Here is a 14,979-nt window from a genome sequence, read left to right as displayed (position 1 = left end):
CAAAAGGTGACTGCGAACTGGAGTGCGGCAGCACAGGCCTGTAATCCCAACCCTGGAAGGCTGAGGCGGGAGGATGCTCAGAGGAGCCCAACCCAATCAGCGTAACAATTTAGTGAGATCTCATCTTCCACATAAAAAATAAAAAAGGGCTGGAGATTCAGGTCGGAGCAAAGGCTCTGGGCTCAATTCCCAGGACAAAAAAAAAAAAAAAAAAAAAAAAAAAAAAGCCGCATATCCGTAATCTCAGCACTCAGGAGACTGAGGCAGGAGGATCACTGCAAGTTTGAGACCAGCCTGGGCTACAAAGTGAGCTCAAGGCCAGCCTGAACTATGTGCAGTGAGAGCCTGTCTCAAAAAGACAAAAAAAAAAAAAAAAAAAAAAAAGAAAAAGAAAAGAAAAAAGAAAAAAAGAGCTCACAAGAGCTAAATGGTGTTCAGTGTCCTGTTCTGAATCGGTCTCCTCAGAAGTGGACAGCGTGGCTGTAGCCTGTAAAGGGATGGTGAATTGTTGTCATCTGGAGATGCCTGTGGGTGGCGCCGCTCCCTCTGCAGACAGAGATGCAGGAGGCCTGGGGCGGGCAGGTCCCCAAGTATCCACTTCATAGAAACCAGTGGCTCTGCCAGAGTAGAGAGGACAGGAGGCCACAGAGGACAGGAAGAGGCCGGAATGAGAGATCTGAGCGCTCGTGAATCACGCGCTGAGCGGGTCACTGTTTCCCCTCCGACTCCCAAGTGTGTTTAGAGCTGCACTGTACCCTCATTGCAGGCTCACCCGGTCCCCCCAGTCCTGTAACCCCAGCCCCCAGCACTGATGCCTCTTTCCCCAGCCAGGACCCCAGGGTGCCGCAGCGCAGGCTGATGTAGGCACCCTATGTGCTGGGCAGTGCCTAACGGGCTCTCATTTAGTGTTTTGTTTTTTAATTTACAAATTTATTGCAGTACTAGGGATTGAATCCAGGGCCCTCACACTGAGCTACCTCCATCGCCCTTTTAAATTTTGGGACAGGGTCTTTTTAAGTCCCTAAATTCCCCAGTTTGGGCTCTGATTTGTGATTCTCCTGCCTCTGCATTCCAGAGTGGTGCGATTACAAGCCACAACGACCGACTTTTACTTGTAAATCTACTTCATGTGTGTGACGATCCTGGCTGCTGGGTGCTGCTAGCCACCCCCCCAGCCCGTTTTGAAGAGGAGGAAACTGGGGTGCTGCAGGGTTCAAAAGTAGGGGCGCGCCATGAGTTGGGGACACTGCCGCTGCCCAGCAAGAATGCCCTTGATTGGCCAGCTCCTTCCAGGCAGCACACTCCTAGGACATCAGATAGTCACAAGGCAGTGGCCTACCGCCCTAGGGGAGACCAGTCAGGGATGAGGTGGCCCTGCCTTCCCCCAGACCTCAGCTCTCTAGATCTGTCTATATTTAGCAGGTGGCGGGCAGGATGCAGATAAGCCGCTGGGAAGGGGAGGTCGCCATAAATAGTGCTGCACGCACACAGGACCCCTCATCCCTCTGGGTGGCCGCACCTGCTCTGTGCCTGGTGTAACTTCGATCAAGATGCCTGAGCCAGCGAGGAAGCCAGGTAGCTGCGGTGGAGTCGGGTCTTGGTTTGGCCTCAGGGTTGCACAGTTGGGGGACAGCAAAGAGGGAGCCCCGAGGGGGACCAGAGCTCAGGCCTCGGGCACTAGGGATCAGGTGGTCCCGCCTGGTCTTCTCCAGCCTGTTTCTCTCCTCATCTCCCTGGGAGCTGAGGGTGGATGGGGCGGGGGCAGGGGCCCCAGGAGGAGAGAGCACCAAGGCAGGAAACACCGGGGACCACCACTCTTTTCTCAGAACATGGGGGATCCACCCCTTCCTCAGCAGTTAGGAGGAGCCCAAGTGTAGACCAGGCTTCAGCTAGCCTAATCCCAGATCCTGTTTCCCTCTTTTTTTTTTTTTTTTTTCTGTTTTTTGAGATGAGGCTTGCTATGGAGCTCAGGCAGGCCTCAGATTATTGGCGATCCTCCTGCCTCAGCCTCCTGAGTGCTGGGGTCACAGGGGTGTGCCACCATGCCTGGCTTGGTTTTCCCATTTCTGTGGGGAAAGTTTGGATGGAGCAGGGTCCTTTTAGCTGTGCCCGTGTCAGCCTCCTGAATCCGAACCCCTGGGTGACTTGGAGAGAACAGAGAAAGCCCCAGCCCCCCACCTAGTCCTGTGTCCTTGCAAGGTTTAGGGGCAACAACCCAGCCCCGGTGCCTCCCAGACCAGCCTTATCTCCACTGCTGATTGGCAGCTGAGGCCCCAGCAGGACAGATTTAGCCACATTCCAGATAGCCAGGTACCGCCCTGCTGAGGGCCATGGGGTGGGGCCAGAGGAGAGGCTCCCCCATGGAGTCACCAGCAGAGCCCAGCTGTCCCAATATTGCTGTCCTGGAGAGAAGGGAACACATCACAGCCCTGCCCATGGGACAGCAAATGAGGTGATGCAGGAACATGTTTCAGTGTGCTTCACAAGAGGTACATGCCTGTGACCCCAGCGCGTGGGAGGCTGAGGCAGGAGGATCTCTTGGACTACATGGCAAGACCCTATCTCAAAACAAAAGAAAGAAAAAAAGAGGGGCTGCAGGGGTGGGCGCTCAGGTGAACCAGGACCTGCAGCCTCCACTGTGGTCCTGCAGTTTCTGCCTTCAGCAAGAAGCCTCGGTCAGTAGAGGTGGACGCGGGCAACCCCGCTGTATTTGAGGCCGAGACTGAGCGTGCAGGGGTGAAGGTGCGCTGGCAGCGGGATGGCAGTGACATCAGCGCCAGTGACAAGTACAGCCTGGCTTCTGAGGGACGGAGACACACACTGACCGTGCGGGATGCGGGCCCCACCGACCAGGGCTCCTACTCAGTCATCGCGGGCTCCTCCAAGGTCAAGTTTGACCTCAAGGTCACAAAGGCAGGTGAGAACGCAGCAGCAGCTCCTGCAGGTTTAGTTTATGATGTTTTCCAAGAGAAGGTCTCACTACATAGCCCAAGCTGACCTTGAACTCACTGCAGTCCTCCTGCCTCAGCCTCCTGAGAGCTGGGATCACAGGTGTGCGCCTCCATGCCCTGTGAAAGCTGGGTTTGAGGTTCCAGCTGGCAGTGGGGGCTTCCCTTCATCACCCCCAGGGAACAGGGAGTCCTGCATGGGCCTGGGCCCTGTGTCTGCCATTGTGGTTGGAAATATAGATGATGAACGTGATCCACCCTCCACTGAGGACTGGATCATGCAGGACTCTCCCCAGCAGCCTGAGCCGCAGGGAGCTGGGTGTGGGGGGACAGCCTGGCTACGGCAGGGGCAGGGGACCTCAGAGCTGCTGGGGCAGACAGGGACACAGTGGGGACAGATAACCGCAGGACAGGAGCCTGGGACTGGGACAGGAGCCTGGGGGTGGGTTTTCGGGCCTGGTGCCTGGGATCGGGGGTCTCTGATCAGAGCCTGTGCCTCAACATCCCCGCCCCTTAGAGAAAGCAGAGGAGACCCCTGCTCCTGCCCCTGCTGAGACCTCAGGAGCCCCAGCCACACCTGAGCCAGAAGGCAGCATCCCAGACCCCAAAGGCGAGCAGGCCACGCAGGACGGGCAGGGGCAGGTGCCCCCAGACCCGAGCCCAACCACCCCCGATGACCCCATTGGGCTCTTCCTGACACGGCCACAGGACGGCGAGGTGACCGTGGGTGAGTGTGGGATGCTGCACCCAGAGGTGGGGAGGGAGGCCACAGGGTGCCCGGGCCCAGCCTTTTACCCTTTCCGCCTGCAGGTGGCAGTGTCACCTTCTCAGCCCGAGTAGCTGGGGCCAGCCTGCTGAAGCCGCCTGCAGTAAAGTGGTTCAAGGGCAAGTGGGTGGACCTGGGCAGCAAGGTGGGCCAGCACCTGCAGCTCCGAGACAGCTACGACCGGGCCAGCAAGGTGGGGCTTGAGGGGACACCAGCAGGTCTGTAGCAGGGGGACACACGAACAGGTCTGTGGCAATACAGGGCTGACATGGTCAACTGTGCAGGCTGTGCACTGCACAAAACAGGCTCCTCTAAGCCCACATCATTTGCCCTGTGGCCACGGTAGATTGGTGCTTTTTCTAATCATGTGCCAGCAGGTGGCAGTCATGGTCTCGAGAGGGAACACTTTTCTAAGGCTCACCAAAGCTCCCTTAACTAAATGCCTGGGTCAGAAGCTTGGCGGGCACTAGCAGATCTCAGGTGCCCTTGGAGTGCCGGGTCTCACCCCCAGCCTGTCCCCCAGGTCTATCTGTTCGAGCTTCTCATCACTGACGCACAGCTGTCCTCTGCGGGTGGCTACCGTTGTGAGGTGTCCACCAAGGACAAATTCGACAGCTCCAACTTCAATCTCACAGTCCACGGTGAGGCCCTGGGCTCTGTCCATGCCCCCAACGTGCTGCCTCTGTCTCCTGGGACTGAGGGAACACCAGGCCCTTGGAGATAGCCATGCAGGGTGTGGGTTCTTGAGAAGCCGGGGGACCCTGTTTTAGTGCCCTTCAGGCTGTGGGTCCCCAGTGCCCCTCTCAGGTCCCCTGTTTGTCTTCAGAGGCCATTGGGCCTGCGGACCTGGACCTCCGATCTGCTTTCCGCCGCACGTGAGTGATCATGGGGAAGGCAGGTGCTGGGGACCTGTGGAGGGGCTGGGCTGAGGTTCATGGGATGAGGACACTGTGTGCCCCCACAGGAGCACAGCCGGAGGATCTCGGCGGACCAGGTACCCATGCCCCAGTCCCATGCACCCCGTACTCAGCCTGAGGAGCCCTGTCCAGCCACCGTCCCGTCGCCTAAACCTTTGTCCCTCACTGGCCTGACCCCGGCCCTCACTGGGCTCTCTCCATAGCGACAGCCATGAGGATGCAGGGACGCTGGACTTCAGCTCACTGCTGAGGAAGAGGTGAGTCTCCTGGTGGAATTCTGCCCCTGGGTGGTGTCTACCAGGCTGGGGAAGGAGACCAGTCCAGATCCTGGGCCGTGTGGTCCTGGCAAGTCCTGCACCTCTTGGAGCCTGTGGGGGGTTTGGGGGGTGGAAGCTCCTGGGAGGAGCCAGGAGATGTCCACTGCCCTGCTGACCTGTGCTCTCCATCCCCTCCCTCTTCTGCTGACCCTGGTCACCTTCTGTGGATGCTGCCTGCATCAGAGAGTAAGGATGGGGATCTGGGCCTGCCCCTGACCAGGCTGGGGGAGACCAAGCCTAGGCTGCCTGGAGCCTCTGGGTGCTCCTGACACCCCCACACCCGGGGATGCTTAGGAGGCATAAGAAAGCAGTGCTCCCCAGGTCCTGCTTGGTGCCTCTGACACATTATGGGCACCCCTTAAATGTAGGGGTGCAAGGACTGGGAGGAAGGAGGAGCCCTGGAGTGGGAGGCCTCAGGGTCAGGGTGTGGCTGCCCAGATCTCTAACTGTCCACTGTCCCTTCTGTCCCTGGAGCAGCAGTTTCCGGATCCCGCGGTGAGTGCCCGCCTCTGCCACCCCTAAACCACCCCCTCCGCAAGGACCCCCGAAGGGAAGGTGTGGTGGCCGCTGCAGCCCTGGGGTCGCCCTGAGCTCATGTGCGTGGCCCCGGGACACAGGGACTCCAAGCTGGAGGCGCCGGCCGAGGAGGACGTGTGGGAGATGCTGAGGCAGGCGCCGCCGTCCGAGTACGAGCGCATCGCCTTCCAGCACGGCGTCACCGACCTGCGCGGCATGCTCAGGCGGCTGCGGGGGCTGCGGCCGGACGACCGCAAGAGCGCGGGTCAGCGGCGGGTGGGGCGGCTGGGGGGGTCGGGCGCCCTCCCGCCCCCTCCCCGCCGACTCCCCAGCACCCCCAGCCCCGGGGCTGGAGCGGCTGATGGCGCGTCTTTGCCCCTGTCATAGCGGGTGCTGGGCCTGGCCGGGCTCCGCCTCCACCAGGGAGTGTGGGGTGGGGGCTCCCCGGATGGTCACACGAGGGAGACGGGCCTGGGGGGCTGGGGGAGCGCGGGCGGCGGACTGAGGGCCCCTCAGCCTTTCAGAGAAAGCTGGAGCCCGCCTACCAGGTGAGCAAAGGCCACAAGATCCGGCTGAGCGTGGAGCTGGCCGACCCGGACGCTGAGGTCAAGTGGCTCAAGAACGGCCAGGAGATCCAGATGAGCGGCAGGTGAGCGCCCTGGGGGCGCCGCCGCCAGCCTCACTTCCCCTCCTGCTATGGCTCTCTGTCCCCAGTGTAAAACCCCATTTTAAACTGGGCGTGGGGGTGCGCACCTGTAACCCCAGCACTTGAGAGGCTGAGGCAGGAGGGTCGCTGTGAGTTCAAGACCAGCTGGACAACATAGTGAGATCCTGTCTCAACCACTGCCCTCCCACACCAAAAAATCAAAAATAACCAGAAAGACCCCTCTGTTTGACCATGTTGTCTCTCCTCTCTCCGTCTCCGGGTGTCTCTTCCTCCCATGGGGAACCTTCCAATGACCCCTACTGTTCCACAGCAAGTAAGTCCCCTCCTGCACAGTTGGGAGGGTGTGGAGATGACAGATTCCCAAGCCAGGAGAGGCATCCGAACCCTTCTGAACCCCTCTGTGACCCACCCAGGTACATCTTTGAGTCAGTGGGCGCCAAGCGCACCTTGACCATCAGCCAGTGCTCGCTGGCAGATGACGCGGCCTACCAGTGCGTGGTGGGTGGTGAGAAGTGCAGCACAGAGCTCTTCGTCAAAGGTGGGTGGGGACCCAGGCCAGGTGGCACACACCTGTCATCCTAGCATCCTGGGAGGCTGAGGCAGGAGCATCCCAAGCTTGAGCCCAGCCTGGGCCATTTTGCACATTAGCAATTTAGCAAGACCTTGTCTCAAAATTAAAAAACAAACAAAAAAGGCAAGTGGGTGAGAAGCCCTCCCCAGGGAGGCCTCACTCGGCCCCCGGTTGTGCAGAGCCCCCCGTGCTGATCACTCGTCCCCTGGAGGACCAGCTGGTGATGGTGGGACAGCGCGTGGAGTTCGAGTGCGAGGTGTCAGAGGAAGGGGCGCAGGTGAAATGGTGAGTCCTGGGGAGCGGGGCACCAGACAGGGCCGGGAACAGGGACATGGCCCAGAGGAGGCTGCAGCCCTCACTGCCCGTCACCTGACCAGGCTGAAGGACGGCGTGGAGCTGACCCGGGAGGAGACCTTCAAATACCGCTTCAAGAAGGATGGGCGGCGGCACCACCTGATCATCAACGAGGCGACGCTGGAGGATGCAGGCCACTACGCGCTTCGCACCAGCGGTGGCCAGGCGCTGGCGGAGCTCATTGTGCAGGGTGAGGCCGGGGCCGCCCCCGGGGGAGCCGGGAGGGTGGGCCCCAGCCAGTCCGGCACCCCACACTGAGGCGGGCACACACTGTGGCACACCTGGCTGTGAGTGCCGCTGTCCGCAGAGAAGAAGCTGGAGGTGTACCAGGGCATCGCCGACCTGGCGGTGGGCGCCAGGGACCAGGCCGTGTTCAAGTGCGAGGTCTCGGACGAGAACGTGCGTGGCGTGTGGCTGAAGAACGGGAAGGAGCTGGTGCCGGACAGCCGCATACAAGTGTCCCACATCGGCCGGTGAGCGAGGGGACAAGGGGGGACTCGGGACAGGAGAGATGGGAGGGAAGGGGGATAGAGGGACAGGGACAAAACCAGATGCACAGGGTCAGGAGCCCCGACCCTCCTCCACAGGTGACTGGGCAGGCGGAGCTGCCCCCAGCCCTGCTGTCCCAAGGCTGGCTCATCCTGGAGCTTGGGGCCATGTCCCACCTCAGTTCCCAGAGATTAAGGCCACCAGCCCCAGCCCAGCATGCGAAGGCCCAACTTCAGTGTAGGAATTGTGTCCACACGGCACTCCTCACCGAGAAGGAGGCATTTCTAAAACACCAGAGCCCCCGGGGCCCAGCAGGCAGGGTCCCTCAGGTCTCCCTGAGCCACCATGGCCCTGCAGGGTCCACAAGCTGATCATCAACGACGTCACCCCTGCCGATGAGGCGGACTACAGCTTCGTCCCCGAGGGCTTTGCCTGCAACCTGTCGGCCAAGCTGCACTTCATGGGTGAGCCAAGATTCAGGTGCCCTGCGGTGGGCCCGGCCTCCACCCCGGTGCCATCTGACCCTCTTCTCTTGCAGAGGTCAAGATTGACTTTGTGCCCAGACAGGGTGAGTCCGGGCCCCGGCGGGCACTTCCTGTCCCCACCCCAGTCCTGTGTCCCCCCAACCCCACACAGGGCAAAGAGTGGCCATGGGGGTGGCATGGTCTAGGTCAGCTCTGCCATGGTCACTGCAATCTCTCGGGCCTCAGTTTCCTCATCTGTAAAGTGAGGTGTTGATAGCACGAACTCTGCAGAGGTATTGAAGGTGAAATGGTGGGTGAGAGACATCAAATGGTGGCCCGGATGTAAGGTTTGGTTTGGTTTGGTTTGGTTTGGTTTGAGACACCATCTCGATGTGTAGCTCAAGCTGGCCCCAACTCACTGCAATCCTGTCTCAGCCCCCGAGTGCTGGGATTACAGGCATGCACCACCACACCTGGCTTGGATTATAATTTTTGCTTTTTTGGCAATGCCTGTCCTTTTTGTGACGAAACTTTAATCAGACATTGGAGAATTCTAACTTCTGGACTACACAGGGAGATCATCTCAAAACAAAACCAAAAACGAACCAGTGTGTGGAAATCATACCTCCATGAAGTTGGTTTTTGAAAAACCAACCACCGGGACATGCGCTCCCAGCGTTCCCAGCCAGGGTGACCCAGGCTCCTTCCTGGTGAGCCCAGCCCTTTGGCTCCCCTGACTGGAGCTGCCTGCTCACAGAACCCCCCAAGATCCACCTGGACTGCCCGGGCCGCACAGACACTATCGTGGTGGTGGCAGGGAACAAGCTGCGGCTGGATGTCCCCATCTCTGGGGACCCCGCGCCCACTGTGATCTGGCAGAAGAGTCTCTCCAAGGTACCGGCCTCCCTCGGCTCCCTGCTGCTTCCCTCTACACCCCACAGCACCTGCCCACAGGGCCACCCCAGGTTAGGGATCAGATCGGGCTGCCCCCTCCCCTCTGCACTGTCCACAGGGGAAGAAGGCTGTGGCCACACCAGCTCCCGATGCCCAGGAGGACCCAGGTGCCGGTGACAGTGACGAGTGGGTGTTTGATAAGAAGGTGAGTGGAGCTGAATCCTGAAGGCTCCTTGTCCCCTGTCACTTCCAGCCACATGGCATCTGCCCCTGGGCAGGGGACAGACATTTTGGAGTATGAAATGACAGGCTCTTCATGAAGGGGTGACACCTGGACATCACCAGGGAGCCCTGGAGATTGGCCCACATCCTGGCTCTGTCACCTTGAGTTGAATTTGACCTAAGGGAAGGAGTCTGCCTGTCCTCCTGCCTGCACAGCCAGCTCATCTGTCACCTGCCCACAGGAGTCCTGCTGGGCACTCACTGCATCTCTGTGGATCGTGCTATTCTCATTCAACAGATAAGGAAACTGAGGCACAGGGAGGCCAGGTGATTGCTGAAGGTTCTGTGATAAAGCTGGAACCAGTCCTCTGCCTGGTGGCCTGCCCACACGGGCACCATATGAAGGCTTTTAACAAAAAAGTGTCTCACTGTGTAGCCCAGGCTGGCGTTGGCCTGTGGCAATCCTCTTGCCTCAGCCTGCTGAGTGTGGAGACACATGCTGAAATCGCTAACATGGCTGTGGTCCCCTCCTTCGTGTCCTCCCCTTGTGTCTCAGGGCTGCAGGCTACTGCAGAGGCAGCAGGGAGCCTCTTGGGCCCATGTAAGTCCGGTCCCCAACCCTCCCTCCTCTTCAGCTGCTGTGTGAGACTGAGGGCAGGGTCCGTGTGGAGACCACCAAAGACCGCAGCGTGTTCACTGTGGAGGGCGCAGAGAAGGAAGACGAGGGCGTCTACACCGTCACGGTGAAGAATCCTGTGGGCGAGGACCAGGTCAACCTCACAGTCAAGGTCATCGGTGAGGCCAGCTGGGGTCCACAGAGGGGCAACCCCAGGGAAGGCCCACCCATATGCTTGTGCAGTCACTCAACAGTTACAGGGCAATGGTAATGAAGGGGCCAGGCTTTTCTACCCACAAGGAGCCCCACTGTAGGGAGAGGCAGAGGGCACAGCAGGGCTGCCGTGTCCCCCCTAGACGTGCCCGATCCCCCCGAGGCCCCCGAGATCAGCAACGTGGGCGAGGACTCCTGCACCGTGCAGTGGGCACCGCCGGCCTTCGACGGCGGGCAGCCAGTGCTGGGTGAGTCCCGGGCGTGGGGCCGGCAGAGGGCAGCGGGAGCCCGAGCCGGCCCGGCCAGAGCTCCGCTGCCCCCCAGGCTACATCGTGGAGCGCAAGAAGAAGAAGAGCTTCCGCTGGATGCGCCTCAACTTCGACCTGCTGCGCGAGCCGCGGCTGGAGGCGCGGCGCATGATCGAGGGCGTGGCCTACGAGATGCGCGTCTACGCGGTCAACGCGGTGGGCGCGTCCCGGCCCAGCGCCTCCTCGCGGCCCTTCATGCCCATCGGTGAGCGAGGCTGCCGTCTGCCAGGTTGGGACGGTGGCGCCCAGGCTCGTTCTGACCCTGGTTGGCTTCTTGATCCTTGTTTTCCTCATCTGCTGCTGCTGTTAGGTCGGGGAGGCCAGGCAGGCAGGGCCTCAGTACACAGCAGGCGCTCGATGCATGCTTTTTAGTACTGGGAATCTAACCCAAGGAGCTGCTTCCTCAGTGCAGGTTTTTTTTTTTTTTTTTTTTTTTTTTTTTTTTTTTAATTGTTGAGATAGTCTCCCTAAATTGCCCCAGCTGGGTAATCCTCCTGCCTCGGCTTCCCAGGTGATGGAATCCCAGAGGTGCGCCATCTGCCTGGCTTTCGAGATAAGTGTTTTAATGCAGCCTGCTATTTGTTTAAAAAAAAATTGTTTATTTTTTGAGACAGGATCTTAGTTCAGGCTGGTCTTGGACTTATTATGTTGTCCACGCTGGCCTTGAACCCACAGTGAACCTCCTGCCTCAGCCTCCCAATTGCTGAGATCACTGCTGTGTGCCACTGTTAACCCAACCAAACTATTCATGGATGTGCATAAAAGGGGAAGGGGGTCCTGCCCTCCCTGTTTGGCCTGTGGGCAGCCAAGGGCCGGGTCATGGGAGTCTGCTTGCTGGGGTGGGGGGAGCCCTCAGCTCCCCCTCTGCTGTTCCTGCCCAGGGCCCCCGGGTGAGCCCTCCCACCTGGCTGTGGAGGATGTGTCGGACACCACCGTTTCGCTCAAATGGCTGCCTCCGGAGCGTGTAGGTGCAGGCGGCCTGGACGGCTACACCGTGGAGTACTGCGCTGAGGGCTGTAAGTGCCCCACCACGCGCCACTCACCCTGGGCCGACCCTGCGCGCGCCCGCTGACGCCCCACTCCTGCAGGCTCGGAGTGGGTGGCTGCCCTGCAGGGGCTGACGGAGCGCACGTCCCTGCTGGTGAAGGACCTGCCCACGGGCGCCCGGCTGCTGTTCCGCGTGTGCGCTCACAACGTGGCAGGGTCTGGGGCCCCTGTCACCACCCAGGAGCCGGTGACTGTGCGGGAGATACTGCGTGAGTGCCCCACACCCCCGCGGCCCCACTGGGCGTCCGCCAACAATGGGGACAGCCTGGGGACCCGGGTTTATCCCTGCTAGCACCCCAGTTTTGACACAGGGAAAACAAGCCGTGGCCTTCTTGCTGCTCTGATACTCTCAGCTCCAACGGGCAGGTCCTGTCCACGTCTTCAGGAGCAAGCAGAGGCCTCTTGGGGACTGAGCTGGTCATCTTCCTAGCCACCTCCTAGGGCTCTAGTTCTTGTTCCAACAGGGGATCCAGCCCTTAAGGATCGGCTCTCCAGGTGGATGCACATGGTACAGGGCTTTGGGTCTGAAAACCAAATCTGCACACAGGCTGTGTGACTTCTTGCAAGTTGCTTGCCCTGCTGATCCCTGCCCCTTGAGGCCTTGTGGTGGGCTTGGAGGTGGGGCAGGACCTTTGTTAAACTTTTGGAGCTGGGCAGTTGGAGTGATGTGGTGAGCAGGCTGGGTCCGGCTTAGAAAAGGGAACTGTGGTTTCCCTTGGGACCGAGGCACGGAAAGCCCTTGCTCAGCTGCCCACTGTGTCCTGCAGAACGGCCTCGACTCCAGCTGCCCCGACACCTGCGCCAGGTCATCCAGAGGAAGGTTGGGGAGCCCGTGAACCTCCTCATTCCTTTCCAGGTAGGTGGTGTTGCAGAGCCAGGTGCAGGGGGCTCCGGTCAGCACCAGCCCTGGGGATAGCCAGGCTCTGGGTTGAGTTGTCCTGGCCTCCAGGGGAAGCCCCGGCCTCAGGTGACCTGGACAAAAGAGGGGCAGCCCCTGGGCGACGAGGATGTGAGCATCCGAAACAGCCCCTCGGACACCATCCTGTTCATCCGGGCCGCCCGCCGTGCACACTCGGGCAGCTACCAGGTGACCGTGCGCATCGAGACCCTGGAGGACTCAGCCACATTACTGCTGCAGGTCGTGGGTGCGTGGCCCAGGGTACAGGGTGAGGGCCCCGGGAGCTATGTCTGGGCCCTGCTCTCACCCAGGGAAGGGTGGGGATCCACTTGGCTCTGTCCCCCACAGACAAGCCAAGTCCTCCCCTGGACCTCCGGGTCACAGAAACTTGGGGTTTCAATGTGGCTCTGGAATGGAAGCCACCCCAAGACGACGGCAACACTGAGCTCGGGGGCTACTCAGTACAGAAAGCTGACAAGAGGACCATGGTGAGCTGGGACCCCCTGTGCACCCTGTCCTTCCCTTTCCTGTGCACCCAGGCCACTGCAGGGGCATGGAGTAGCTGAGAGGCCACTTCCCTCCCCAGGAGTGGTTCACCGTCCTGGAGCACTACCGCCGCACCCACTGTGTGGTGTCAGAGCTCATCATTGGCAACGGCTACTACTTCCGGGTCTTCAGCCATAACATGGTGGGGCCCAGTGACAGAGCCGCCACTACCAAGGAGCCCATCTTTATCCCCAGGCCAGGTGCCATACCCTCACTGCCACCCCAGGGAGTGCTCCACTGGAGCAGGGAATGGCGGCTACGTCGGGGTGGCCCTCTGGTACCAAGTCCTGTTGTCCACAGCCATCACCTATGAGTCACCCAAATACAAGGCCCTGGACTTCTCTGAGGCCCCACGCTTCACCCAGCCCCTGGCAAACCGCTCGGTGATCGCGGGCTATACCACTGTCCTCTGCTGTGCTGTCCGGGGCACCCCCAAGGTAGGGATTCCCAGCCTTGTTCCCCTCCTCAGCTGTCCTCGTCTGCCTGTGCTCCACAGTCCTGGACCTCCTTTTAAATTTTTTTTTTTTGGTACCGGGAATCAAAGTCAGGACCTCGCACTTGCCAGGCAGGCATTTGTGCTACCACATCCCCAGCCCCAGCCTGAGCACTCCTTGTTAGCCTTGTGCATAACCAGCTTTGGGCAGCTGAGCAGACACAAATGTCACCATCTCTGAGTTCCAGCCAAGTGCCCCTGCCCTGAGACACCTTCTCTCCCTGCCTGGCTTTACCTGGTCTGTAGCCCAAGATTTCATGGTTCAAGAACGGCCTGGACCTGGGGGAAGACGCCCGCTTCCGCATGTTCAGCAAACAGGGCGTGCTAACCCTGGAGATCAGGAAGCCCTGCCCCTTCGATGGGGGCGTCTATGTCTGCAGGGCCACCAACCTGCAGGGCGAGGCACAGTGTGAATGCCGCCTGGAGGTGCGAGGTAAGCCTGTGGGCCTGGCTCCGCCAGCCTGGTGTCCAGTGGCACTGGCTTCTGGGACGGGGACCACACACAGGTGCCATGGGCTTTCTCCTGCAGTGCCTCAGTGACCAGACTGGCGCCCCAGCTGCCCAGTGCACACTCCAGTCCCTGCTGAACCCTGGCCCAGGAGATCCCAGTTCACTCACAGGGATGCCTGTGTCCCAGGCCCCAAGTGGATTCCAGCCTGCATTCCCAAAGCCTGGAGGGGACCTGGAAGGGCTGCCTTCCTGCCACTTAATGTGTGTCCTGGGGACACACCTGAGCACAGCATCACCACCGGTGGCCAGGGGCTTTGAAGATGGGCCCTTCAGGAAGTGGTGGGAGGCCCCTCCAGCCACGCATCTCAGAGTCTAAAGGCAATAAAAGATCTGTGCACAGAGGATGGATTCTTTTTTTTTTTTTTTGTCTTTTTCCTTTTTATCGGTACCAGGGATTGAACTCACAACTGCCTGCTTGTAAGGCAGGCACTTATGCCACTGAGCTAAATCCCCAGCCCCAAAGATGGATTCTTTGTGTGTTTGTTTTCACAGAAAGGCAGGAGGGCTTTACTAGCTCTCAGCAGGGGTTCTGCTTCCCAGAGGCTTTCAACTTTGCTCAACATTTCCCACTAGCAAGGTCCAGTCTCCCACAACACCACCAGAAACCCAAGGCTGCCGCTTCCTCTGGGCCCAGGGTCCCAGCAGCCTGGGATGGGGCAGTGTGGCATGTAACACACTTCTTGGGAACTGTGCTGGGTGCTTGGGGCCACAGAGAATGAGCTCCAGGTGCATCTCACATGGCAGGATGCAATGCTGTCCAGCTGGACTCAGAACCAGGGCGTCAGTTCCTTCTGGTCTCATAGGCGCCTGAGTGGTGTAGGTCAGTGGCCTTCGGAGTTCTGGCTTTTCCCAGGGCGCAGGAACCCCACAAAGGCTGCTGCTTGGAGTGCTGCTCAGCAACTCAGCACTGTGAGCTGAGCCTGGAACTCGGCTCCAGGGCCTATTGGGAGGCCCTGCCACTTCAGATACCCTTGGAATTACAAAGGGAACGGTGGCCTGGGACCCTGGTTCTCTGGTCACCGCTAAATTAACTTGCTCAGGTGTCAAGGCACAGCTCAGCTGCTCCCTCTCGCGGTCAGTTTGCAGTAGTCCAGCTCTATACTGGGCCCAAGCCAGGTGAGGAAAGTCTCATCCGGAGCCTCTGGGTGGCCTGGATCCCCCAAAATAGGCAGAGGGAGGTGGGTACTGGACCCAACCTGCAGGAGCCTGGAGGGGGGCAATCC

The 14,979-nt window shown here is 60.0% G+C and overlaps 1 protein-coding gene across 1 annotated transcript; it reads left to right on the top strand.

Annotated features, from left to right (window-relative positions):
- The first annotated feature begins 1,400 nt into the window (after positions 1–1,400).
- Mybpc3 (myosin binding protein C3) lies at positions 1,401–14,098 on the top strand. Its single transcript, XM_003465147.4, has 32 exons — positions 1,401–1,575; positions 2,651–2,917; positions 3,466–3,675; positions 3,759–3,907; positions 4,238–4,355; positions 4,541–4,589; positions 4,679–4,708; positions 4,835–4,888; positions 5,423–5,443; positions 5,566–5,729; positions 5,981–6,113; positions 6,442–6,444; positions 6,545–6,669; positions 6,882–6,987; positions 7,080–7,246; positions 7,364–7,529; positions 7,903–8,009; positions 8,084–8,113; positions 8,767–8,903; positions 9,022–9,108; positions 9,761–9,920; positions 10,098–10,202; positions 10,279–10,467; positions 11,144–11,278; positions 11,351–11,518; positions 12,077–12,165; positions 12,259–12,454; positions 12,556–12,695; positions 12,794–12,953; positions 13,054–13,190; positions 13,493–13,679; positions 13,776–14,098. Exons 1-32 carry the CDS (start codon positions 1,551–1,553, stop codon positions 13,784–13,786), a joined length of 3,825 nt encoding a protein of 1,274 aa, XP_003465195.2. The 5' UTR covers positions 1,401–1,550; the 3' UTR covers positions 13,787–14,098.
- Positions 14,099–14,979: the final 881 nt, after the last annotated feature.

This window comes from Cavia porcellus, unplaced genomic scaffold (genome assembly GCF_034190915.1).
Source record: "Cavia porcellus strain 051 isolate PalLab524CR breed Dunkin Hartley unplaced genomic scaffold, mCavPor4.1 scaffold_17, whole genome shotgun sequence".
NCBI lineage: Eukaryota > Metazoa > Chordata > Mammalia > Rodentia > Caviidae > Cavia > Cavia porcellus.
This window is presented reverse-complemented; position numbering and strand designations above follow the sequence as displayed.

Bases quoted from the DNA above. Each gene is read 5' to 3' on its own strand.
- Mybpc3 (XM_003465147.4), top strand. From the start codon at position 1,551: ATGCCTGAGCCAGCGAGGAAGCCAG. The intron at 2,918-3,465 runs GTGAGAACGCAG...CCCGCCCCTTAG, and splicing joins CCTCAAGGTCACAAAGGCAG to AGAAAGCAGAGGAGACCCCT. The intron at 5,444-5,565 runs GTGAGTGCCCGC...CCCGGGACACAG, and splicing joins AGCAGTTTCCGGATCCCGCG to GGACTCCAAGCTGGAGGCGC.